This window comes from Coregonus lavaretus (genome assembly GCF_964263955.1).
Source record: "Coregonus lavaretus genome assembly, contig: HAP1_SCAFFOLD_2616, whole genome shotgun sequence".
NCBI lineage: Eukaryota > Metazoa > Chordata > Actinopteri > Salmoniformes > Salmonidae > Coregonus > Coregonus lavaretus.
The window spans coordinates 556-11,923 of NW_028161374.1; the positions used below are offsets into that span (position 1 = coordinate 556).

At 43.4% G+C, this 11,368-nt stretch overlaps 1 protein-coding gene across 1 annotated transcript; it reads left to right on the forward strand.

Annotated features, from left to right (window-relative positions):
* Window positions 1–934: 934 nt before the first annotated feature.
* LOC311120766 (WD repeat domain phosphoinositide-interacting protein 1-like) lies at window positions 935–10,272 on the forward strand. The gene is made up of 9 exons (XM_084195342.1): window positions 935–1,034; window positions 1,415–1,485; window positions 2,496–2,603; window positions 4,282–4,360; window positions 4,553–4,638; window positions 5,235–5,342; window positions 5,977–6,116; window positions 6,262–6,362; window positions 9,073–10,272. Exons 1-9 carry the CDS (start codon window positions 954–956, stop codon window positions 9,121–9,123), a joined length of 825 nt encoding a protein of 274 aa, XP_084051468.1. The 5' UTR covers window positions 935–953; the 3' UTR covers window positions 9,124–10,272.
* The last annotated feature ends 1,096 nt before the right edge of the window (window positions 10,273–11,368 follow it).

Below are 11,368 nucleotides of genomic sequence, written 5' to 3' on the forward strand. Positions count from 1 at the left end.
TATACTACTGTACTACTATACTATTACACTACTATACTACTATACTACTATGGTACTACTATACTACTATACTATTATACTACTATACTACTACGGTACTACTATACTACTATACTACTATACTACTATACTACTACGGTACTACTATACTACTATACTACTATACTATACTACTACTATACTACTGTACTACTATACTATTATACTATTATACTACTATACTACTATACTACTACGGTACTACTATACTACTGTACTACTGTACTACTGTACTACTATACTACTATACTATTATACTACTATACTATTATACTACTATACTACTATACTACTATACTACTATACTATTATACTACTATACTACTACTTTACTACTATACTATTATACTACTACTACTATACTACTATACTAATATACTACTATACTACTATGGTACTACTATACTACTATACTACTACTGTACTACTATACCATTACACTACTACTACTATACTACTATGGTACTACTATACTACTGTACTACTATACTACTATACTATTATACTACTATACTATTATACTACTATACTACTACTGTACTACTATACTATTATACTACTACTACTACTATACTGCTATACTACTACGGTGCTACTATACTACTATACTACTACTGTACTACTATACTATTATACTACTACTACTACTATACTGCTATACTACTACGGTGCTACTATACTACTATACTACTACTGTACTACTATACTATTATACTACTGTACTATACTATTATACTCTCTCTCTCTCTCTCTCTCTCTCTCTCTCTCTCTCTCTCTCTCTCTCTCTCTCTCTCTCTCTCTCTCTCTCTCTCTCTCTCTCTCTCTCTCTCTCTCTCTCTCTCTCTCTCTCTCTCTCTCTCTCTCTCTCTCTCTCTCTCTCTCTCTCTCTCTCTCTCTCTCAGAGCACTGTGACAATGATCCCGGCCCATGACAGTCCCCTGGCTGCTCTCACCTTCAACGCATCAGGCACCAAGCTGGCCAGCGCCTCGGAGAGGGTAAGCACTGAGCACTACCAGGATAGCTGCCCCTAGTGACGGGAGGCCAGCACTGCTTTTTGACAGCTTACCTGGAAATTGTAGTTAGGCCCTGTCTATGTCAAAAACATTTAGTACTTGACTAGTAATAGATGTATTCTGCTACAGCACATACAGTGTCTTATAAGCCCATGTGGGCGGGGCATCCTGAAGAGGCATGACACTATACTAATATAATAATACAGTGTAGCTAGACAGCCCTGACTGGGAGGGACTGACTCTCTTCCTGTCTCCCTTTATTACCCATCGCTTGGCTCTTCCTCTCTCCCTTCTTCATATCTCTGTCTCTCCCTCCCTCCCTCTCTCCCTCTCTCCCGCTCTCCCTCCCTCCCTCTCTCCAGGGTACTGTAATCCGTGTGTTCTCCATCCCAGAGGGACAGCGTCTGTTTGAGTTCCGCAGAGGGATGAAGAGGTCAGAGTTCACACAACAGAACATAAACTGTATAAACACACTTTATACTGTAACAGAACAGAACACACCATAGTCTACACCTTATGAACAGGACCAACAGAACACAGGACATTTCTGGACATTTCCTCATCTAGGTTCTCTATTCCCGCCCCCAATTAAATAACGACCTATCAGGAGCATGGGAAACCATAAGGATGATGAATGTAAAATACTAGTAGAAGGAGTCTGTCAGGAGCATGGAAACCATAAGGATTTTGCTGTGGTAAACAAGGAAATACTTTATTTCAGTGATACGGATTGATTGTCAAATAGTTAAATCTACTCTTGGTCAGCTACAAAAGCAGGTTTAATTTACACCGATGATAACACCCACCAGAGGGCGAAAATGCCTTCAAAGACGTTGACCGCAAACAACACTATAATTAACACTGGCAACACTGCAGCCATAGATGTAATCTCCAGATTGGGGAGACAGGCATGTGTTTATTTTTAATTTATTTTACCTTTATTTAACGAGGCAAGTCAATTAAGAACAAATTCTTATTTACAATGACGGCCTACACCGGCCAAACCCGGACGACGCTGGGCCAATTGTGCGCCGCCCTATGGGACTCCTGATCACGGCCGGTTGTGATACAGCCTGGAATCGAACCAGGGGGTCTGTAGTGACGCCTCAAGCACTGAGATGCAGGGTGAGATGCAGTGCCTTAGACCGCTGCGCCACTCGGGAGCCCGAGTGGTGCAATGCAGAGTAGTAGACTCACATTATGACAACATCAGAACAGACTGAAGACATGTTTCTGAGTTTTATAAGAAGCTCCACCACATGGCTCAGTATTGGAGTTGAGTCATGTGGAATAGAACAGGCAAAACAAGGGAATATCAAGCTGAAATGTTTCGCGTTTCAAATGCATCTTTCATAGATAGATGACGTCATTGGTGTAATTAAGTTCTTACTGACAGTATGAGTGTAGAAGAGACTTATAATAACTTCCTGTGTGTGTCTTCAGGTACGTCAACATCAGTTCCCTGTCCTTCAGTCCTGACGCCCAGTTCCTCTGTGCCTCCAGCAACACTGAGACCGTACACATCTTCAAACTGGAACAGCACGGACCCAGGTACACACACACAACCACACAAACACACACACACACACACAGAAGGAGTCACCCTCAACCTGGGAAGTCTACATGGGGAAAACACTCTCACTCTCTCTCTCTATCCCCTTCTCTCTAACCCTGTATCTCCCTGTCTCTCTCTGTGTATCTCCCTGTCTCTCTAACCCTGTATCTCCCTGTCTCTCTAACCCTGTATCTCCCTGTCTCTCTCTGTGTATCTCCCTGTCTCTCTAACCCTGTATCTCCCTGTCTCTCTCTGTGTATCTCCCTGTCTCTCTCTGTGTATCTCCCTGTCTCTCTAACCCTGTATCTCCCTGTCTCTCTCTGTGTATCTCCCTGTCTCTCTAACCCTGTATCTCCCTGTCTCTCTCTGTGTATCTCCCTGTCTCTCTCTGTGTATCTCCCTGTCTCTCTAACCCTGTATCTCCCTGTCTCTCTCTGTGTATCTCCCTGTCTCTCTAACCCTGTATCTCCCTGTCTCTCTCTGTGTATCTCCCTGTCTCTCTCTGTGTATCTCCCTGTCTCTCTAACCCTGTATCTCCCTGTCTCTCTAACCCTGTATCTCCCTGTCTCTCTAACCCTGTATCTCCCTGTCTCTCTCTGTGTATCTCCCTGTCTCTCTCTCTGTGTATCTCCCTGTCTCTCTAACCCTGTATCTCCCTGTCTCTCTCTGTGTATCTCCCTGTCTCTCTAACCCTGTATCTCCCTGTCTCTCTCTGTGTATCTCCCTGTCTCTCTAACCCTGTATCTCCCTGTCTCTCTCTGTGTATCTCCCTGTCTCTCTAACCCTGTATCTCCCTGTCTCTCTCTGTGTATCTCCCTGTCTCTCTCTCTGTGTATCTCCCTGTCTCTCTAACCCTGTATCTCCCTGTCTCTCTCTGTGTATCTCCCTGTCTCTCTAACCCTGTATCTCCCTGTCTCTCTCTGTGTATCTCCCTGTCTCTCTAACCCTGTATCTCCCTGTCTCTCTCTGTGTATCTCCCTGTCTCTCTAACCCTGTATCTCCCTGTCTCTCTCTGTGTATCTCCCTGTCTCTCTCTGTGTATCTCCCTGTCTCTCTAACCCTGTATCTCCCTGTCTCTCTCTGTGTATCTCCCTGTCTCTCTAACCCTGTATCTCCCTGTCTCTCTCTGTGTATCTCCCTGTCTCTCTAACCCTGTATCTCCCTGTCTCTCTCTGTGTATCTCCCTGTCTCTCTAACCCTGTATCTCCCTCTCTCTGTGTATCTCCCTGTCTCTAACCCTGTATCTCCCTCTCTCTGTGTATCTCCCTGTCTCTCTCTGTGTATCTCCCTGTCTCTCTAACCCTGTATCTCCCTGTCTCTCTAACCCTGTATCTCCCTGTCTCTCTCTGTGTATCTCCCTGTCTCTCTAACCCTGTATCTCCCTGTCTCTCTCTGTGTATCTCCCTGTCTCTCTCTGTGTATCTCCCTGTCTCTCTAACCCTGTATCTCCCTGTCTCTCTCTGTGTATCTCCCTGTCTCTCTAACCCTGTATCTCCCTGTCTCTCTCTGTGTATCTCCCTGTCTCTCTCTGTGTATCTCCCTGTCTCTCTAACCCTGTATCTCCCTGTCTCTCTCTGTGTATCTCCCTGTCTCTCTAACCCTGTATCTCCCTGTCTCTCTCTGTGTATCTCCCTGTCTCTCTAACCCTGTATCTCCCTGTCTCTCTCTATGTAGTGGAGAGGAGGAGTGTCCTACCTGGGGATCCTACGTAGGGAAGATGTTCTCTGCAGCCAGCAGCTACCTCCCAGCCCAGGTGTCTGTCTTATTTGCATTTCCTTTCTTGTTCCCTGCATGTTTATATATTATGCTTATTCTTATTCAATACTATTTCAAATACTATTTTAGTTGCTGTACTGAGAGGAGATCTTGTAAGTAAGCATGTCATTGTACTGTGTACACCAAGCTGTATCCTGTCATACGACAATAAACTTTGATTGGATTTGAGGTGTCTGGAGTGATGAGTCAGGAAAGAGCCTTCGCCACTGTACGCCTCCTAGTGGCCGGGCAGAGGAACGTCTGTACCCTCGCCACGTGAGTCTCCCTGTGTGTGTGTGTGTGTGTGTGTAGGGTGTGTGTGTTTGTGTGTGTAGGGTGTGTGAGTTGCTGTGTAGGGTGTGTGAGTTTGTGTGTGTGTGTAGGGTGTGTGAGTGCGTGTGTACTGTAGAAGGTGTTGGTGTGTGTTTTTGGTCTCATTAGGTTTTGGTCTTCTATTTGTTATACACAGTTATAGACAGTATTACCCAAGAATATACAGTATTACACAATAATATACAGTATTACACAGTAATAGACAGTATTACACAGTAGTAGACAGTATTACACAGTAATAGACAGTAGTAGACAGTATTACACAGTAGTAGACAGTAGTAGACAGTATTAGACAGTATTAGACAGTATTAGACAGTATTACACAGTAATAGACAGTAGTATACAGTATTACACAGTAGTAGACAGTAATATACAGTATTACACAGTAATGGACAGTAGTAGACAGTTTAAAATACTATATAGTAGATCATCCTGACCTGATCCGAGAGTAATGGCCATAATTGGTAGAGTGCTGTATGTCCTGTTTCACTGGGTGTGAGGGTGTCATGGCTGGCTGTGTCCCTGTGACTGTCTGTCAGGATCCAGAAGCTTCCTCGTCTGCTGGTGGCCTCCTCCGACGGACAGCTGTTCATCTATAACGTAGACCCTCAGGACGGAGGAGAGTGTGTCCTGGCTCAGAAACACAGGTGAGAGGTCAACTCAGGTCAGAGGTCAATCGAGGTCAGTAGCCCTTACAGCTGCTTTGCTAATCAAACAAACTTCTGAAAGTGATATATGGAAAACCATCATCTGAAACTTATTCAATATCAGACCTAGTATTCATGTTGTCATCTGCAACATATTCAATACCAGACATAGTATTCATGTTGTCATCTGCAACGTATTCAATACCAGACCTAGTATTCATGTTGTCATCTGCAACGTATTCAATACCAGACCTAGTATTCATGTTGTCATCTGCAACGTATTCAATACCAGACCTAGCATTCATGTTGTTCTCAAAATCAATCTCTCAATCTCTCTCTACCCTCTCTCTTTCTAACTCCTCTCTCTACCCTCTCTCTTTCTAACCCCTCTCTCTACCCTCTCTCTCTCTACCCGCTCTCTCTCGCTACCCTCTCTCTCTCTACCCGCTCTCTCTCTACCCTCTCTCTCTACCCTCTCTCTCTCTACCCTCTCTCTCGCTACCCTCTCTCTTTCTACCCGCTCTCTCTACCCTCTCTCTCTCTACCCTCTCTCTCTCTACCCTCTCTCTTTCTACCCCCTCTCTCTCTACCCTCTCTCTCTCTACCCTCTATCTCTACCCTCTCTCTCTCTCAGGTTGTTTGGTGAAGATGAGGACAAGGAGGAGGGGGTGGAGTCAGAAGGGTCAGAGGTCACGGTGCCCGTCCAGGCATGTCCATCATACGCTGCCACTGTTGCCATACCAACCACCGGCCCAGTCACTACTACGCTCACAGGTGTGTGTGTGTGTGTGTGTGAGAGAAAAGACATCAGCGAGATAGAGAGAGAGAGAGAGAGATGGACGGAAAGAGAGATTTGTGTTGTATCTGTAAGGGTGTGTGTATATAACTTTACCTGTAACCTCTCTCCTCTCCTCCCCAGGTTACTCTGAGGACGGTGGGGCTAAGAAAGGCGAGGTGATCCCAGAACATGAGTTTGCCGCGGGTCCCGTCTGTCTAGATGATGAGAATGAGTTTCCTCCAGTGAGCAACCAGCAACTCTCCTAGCCTGGTCCTATACAGAAACAGTAGTCCTGCTAACTCTCCTAGCCTGGTCATATACAGAAACAGTAGTCCTGCTAACTCTCTTAGCCTGGTCCTATAGAGAAACAGTAGTCCTGCTAACTCTCCTAGCCTGGTCCTATAGAGAAACAGTAGTCCTGCTAACTCTCCTAGCCTGGTCCTATAGAGAAACAGTAGTCCTACTAACTCTCCTAGCCTGGTCCTATAGAGAAACAGTAGTCCTGCTAACTCTCCTAGCCTGGTCCTATAGAGAAACAGTAGTCCTGCTAACTCTCCTAGCCTGGTCCTATAGAGAAACAGTAGTCCTGCTAACTCTCTTAGCATGGTCCTATACAGAAACAGTAGTCTTGCTAACTCTCCTAGCCTGGTCCTATACAGAAACAGTAGTCTTGCTAACTCTCCTAGCCTGGTCCTATAGAGAAACAGTAGTCCTGCTAACTCTCCTAGCCTGGTCCTATAGAGAAACAGTAGTCCTGCTAACTCTCCTAGCCTGGTCATATACAGAAACAGTAGTCCTGCTAACTCTCCTAGCCTGGTCCTATACAGAAACAGTAATCCTGCTAACTCTCTTTATATTCCACTCTGGTGCTAGCTAGGGTCCATTTAGAAACATAGTAACTATAATACTAGCCTAGTCCCCTTCCCTACCCCCTACTACCCCTTATAACAGTGGCCCATTTAGCAAGGCCTCCACACTAACTCCTACAAAACAATGGGCTTAACTCCTACAGTAGACACTGAGGGAACAAAACATTAGGAACACCTCCATTTGTTGGGGCTTGGACTCTTCAAGGTGTAGAAAGCGTTCCATAGGGATGCTGGCCCATGTTGACTCCAATGTTTCCCACAGTTGTCGGCTGGATACACACGGGAAACTCTTGAGCGTGAAAAACCCAGGAGCTTTACAGTTCTTGACACAAACTGGTGAGCTTTACAGTTATTGACACAAACTGGTGCGCCTGGCACCTGCTTACCATACCCCATTCAAAGGCACTTAAATATTTTGTCTTGCCCATTCACTCTCTGAATGGCACACATGCACATTCCATGTCTCAATTGTCTCAAGGCTTAAAAATATATTTTTTTAACCTGTCTCCACCCCTTCATCTACACTGATTGAAGTGGATTTAACAAGTGACATCAATAAGGGATCATAGTTTTCACCACGATTCACCTGGTCAGTCTATGTCGTGGAAAGAGCAGGTGTTCCTAATGTTTTGTGCACTCAGTATATATACAGTATGTTTTATAAGAAGTTTTTTTTTTATGCTGACGGTTGCAATGTGTTTCACTCTGTGAATACCGGTATTACTTTAATATATAATTCCTCTGGAATAGCTATTTTAGCTTGTATGCGATTTTATAAATGTTACCTTCTTAATATTACGTGTTTAATGAATCAAGTGGGGTTTTACCATTCCGGATTTTGAAAGAACCGTTCAGATGTATAGGCCGGGATTAAATTCGATCGTGGGTGAAAAGCATTGGGGCTTTTAAAGGAAATGTTCACGTCTTCGCAGATATTACATTTGCGGTAAACGCTGCATATGTCGACTCAATCGGATATTGTCTTTAAAAGTCGCAATGCCGATAACCCGCGATCGGATGGAATCCTAGTTGCATGTGGACAGTTCTGTTGGTGTAATTGTTATATTAATCCACAAGGGGGTGCTGTTGTCCCTCTGTGTGAGACCCTATTGCTCAGTGAAATCTGTAAGAAAGTAGAAGTTGCTCCTAAGTACTTATCTAGGATCAGCATACACCTGGCCAGTCCTGACCTTTACTATATGAAGGTTAAGTGCAATACTGGTCCTAGATCAGTGCACAAGGAGAAGATTCTACGTTGATCTATTGGCGACTATTGGGGTATAGAGAGAGCCCATGATTCTCAATGTCGGCCTTTTTCAAACCTCTCCTCGGGGACACCCAGACGTTTCACAGTGTTGTTGTAACCCTGAACTAGCGCCTGATTATTAGCAGTCAAGTGCTTGTTGACCGATCAAGGCATCAGGTGTGCTAGTTCTGGAACAGTTCAAGAACATGGACAAGCTGGGGGTTGCCGAGAAGAGGTTGGGAAGAGGCTACCTATGTAATGCCCTCCTAGTGTATATGTCCTATTGGAATGAATGTCTACCTGTAGTTCTTTCTCATTCTCTGAGAAGGGAGTGTAAGAGGTAATACATATCCATGTGACTACACTATAATAATGATGTCGTTTTTTTAAAGTTCTTGGCATGACTGTGTTTATAACGTATAACAAAATCTGTTTGTACAACTCTGTCTAGTCTGTCCCATGCCTGGTCCTAGAAAACCTTGTCTGAGAGCATTAATTGCAGGATTTATCTTAGTTAGTGGAGGGTTTTAAAAAAATGTTTTCCTTGATATTGGTAAAGGTGGACATGTTATCTTTAGTCTGTCTCTCAGGGTTGGGGTCAATTCCATTTCAATTCAGTCAATTCAGGAAGTACACTGGAATTGACTGCGCTGCTTTTGATCCTGGTAGTGCACCTGGTGTAAAGTAGTGCACTATACAAGGAATAGGGTGCCATTTGGGACGCAGCCTGAATTGACATGGAAGGAACCTCAACCATGTTGTCTCTATTATAACACAACTATGACCAAAACCATTCAACCTGACCCTTGACCCCGGTCTGTTTTGGTGTTTTGGTAGATAAATTGGTGCCGCGACGGAACTCGAGGTGGCCAGGGGCGCCGTCTGTGAGGGTAGAACGAAGGAAGGAAGGACAGGAGGACAGGCGGGCGGACGGACAGACAGACAGACAGGTGTTAGAACACACTAACACCTGGTCTGGAACCACTTACAGGAGGGCCGTTGCATGAGCCAGGACAAAGTAATACTCTTGTTTTAGGGTGCTAAGTTATTTTTTTATTAAGTGATTAAAAAATAAAATAATATTGATGATTTCTAATCGGGGAGCCGGTGTGTTACAGTCCTGGGTCAAATATATAATGTCAAACACTTTCAAATACCACTATGTCCTAAAAAGCACCCCTGTTTCCTATTTAGTGCACTACTTTTGACTGGGGCCTATAGGGCTCTGCTCAAAAGTAGTGCACTATGTAGGGAATAGGGTGCCTTTTGGTACACAGTCCAGGGCTGTGCTTAGTTTAGTTCAGTGGTTCCCAACCATGGGTACTAGGACCGACTTGAGAAGACTCATGAGACCATAGGCCTACTGGTAAAATGAGGGGTTAAATCAGGTGTACTCCGGGCAGAGCAAGATTCAGTTGGTGGTAAAGTAACCGAAAAAGGTTGGGAACCACTGGTTTAGTTTACCCTGTATAATGTAACCAATGGAATATTCCCAAAAGGGCAAACTCCAAGCTAAATAAAGGTCACAAAGGTTATGTCCCAAATGGCACCTTGGAAGAGCAGTGGAAGTATTAGAGACCATGGAAGTGATCCGTCTCTGGTGTGTTAAGACTTTACTGTACGAAGTGCACGACTGACATGTCGGAAATATAACCACGTTTTTTCATTGCTACATACATTACTTGACAAAAATATTTTATAATAGAATAATTAAATTGTTAAATTTTTAGCATCATCACAACTTTGTATTATGTTTGTTATTATTATTATTAACATGATTAACATAGAGAGGAGGAGTTTAACAGTTTTTATTATAATGTTGATTTTGTTTTAATTCTGTGTATTTGGATGTTTTGATACTTATTAAGTGTTTACATGTACGCCTCTTGGACACGATCCAGCAGGTCGTTTTGTATGTACGTGCCGATGATATCATTTGTAAAAGTGCGAAGTTTGCGGATTGCACAAGACCAAAAAAGAAACTACACAGAAACCAATAAATAAAGAAGTAGACTTCAGTAGGAATTATGCAAATCACCTGACTTGTTGTGTGGTTATTAGAGAGAGAGAGAGAGAGAGAGAGAGAGAGAGAGAGAGAGAGAGAGAGAGAGAGAGAGAGAGAGAGAGAGAGAGAGAGAGAGAGAGAGAGAGAGAGAGAGAGAGAGAGAGAGAGAGAGAGAGAGAGAGAGAGAGAGAGAGAGAGAGAGAGAGAGAGAGAGAGAGAGAGAGAGAGAGAGAGAGAGAGAGAGAGAGAGAGAGAGAGAGAGAGAGAGAGAGAGAGAGAGAGAGAGAGAGCATGCTGCTCAGCATGCTGTGACGATCCTAGTGAAGGTGTAAACTTGGCAGTAGAAAACCTAAACAGTATATTTGACATCTCAGTTTCCATATCAAATCTGAAAATGTCAAGCAGACAACCTAAGAAAATTAACAACAATTAAAAATGGTTTGATGAAGAATGCATAAACCTAAGAAATAAATTGAGGAACCTATTCAACCAAAAACATAGAGACCCAGAAAACCTGAGCCTACGCCTTCACTATGGTGAATCACTAAAACAATACAGAAATACACTGGAAAAAGAAGGAACAGCATGTCAGAAATCAGCTCAATGTAATTGAAGAATCCATAGACTCTAACCACTTCTGGGAAAATTGGAAAACACTAAACAAACAACAACACAAAGAGTTATCTATCCAAAACGGAGATGTATGGGTAAACCACTTCTCCAATATTTTTGGCCCTATAACAAACAGCAAAAACATATACATGATCAAATACAAATCTTAGAATCAACTATTAAAGACTACCAGAACCCACTAGATTCTCCAATTACATTGAATGAACTACAGGACAAAATACAAACCCTCCAACCCAAGAAGGCCTGTGGTGTTGATGGTATCCTAAATGAAATGATAAAATATACAGACCACAAATTCCAATTGGCTATACTTAAACTATTTAACATCATCCTCAACTCTGGTATATTCCCCAATATTTGGAACCAAGGACTGATCACCCCAATCCACAAAAGTGGAGACAAATTTGACCCCAATAACTACCGTGGGATATGCGTCAACAGCAACCTTGGGAAAATCCTCTGTATTATCATTAACAGCTGACTAGTTAAATTCCT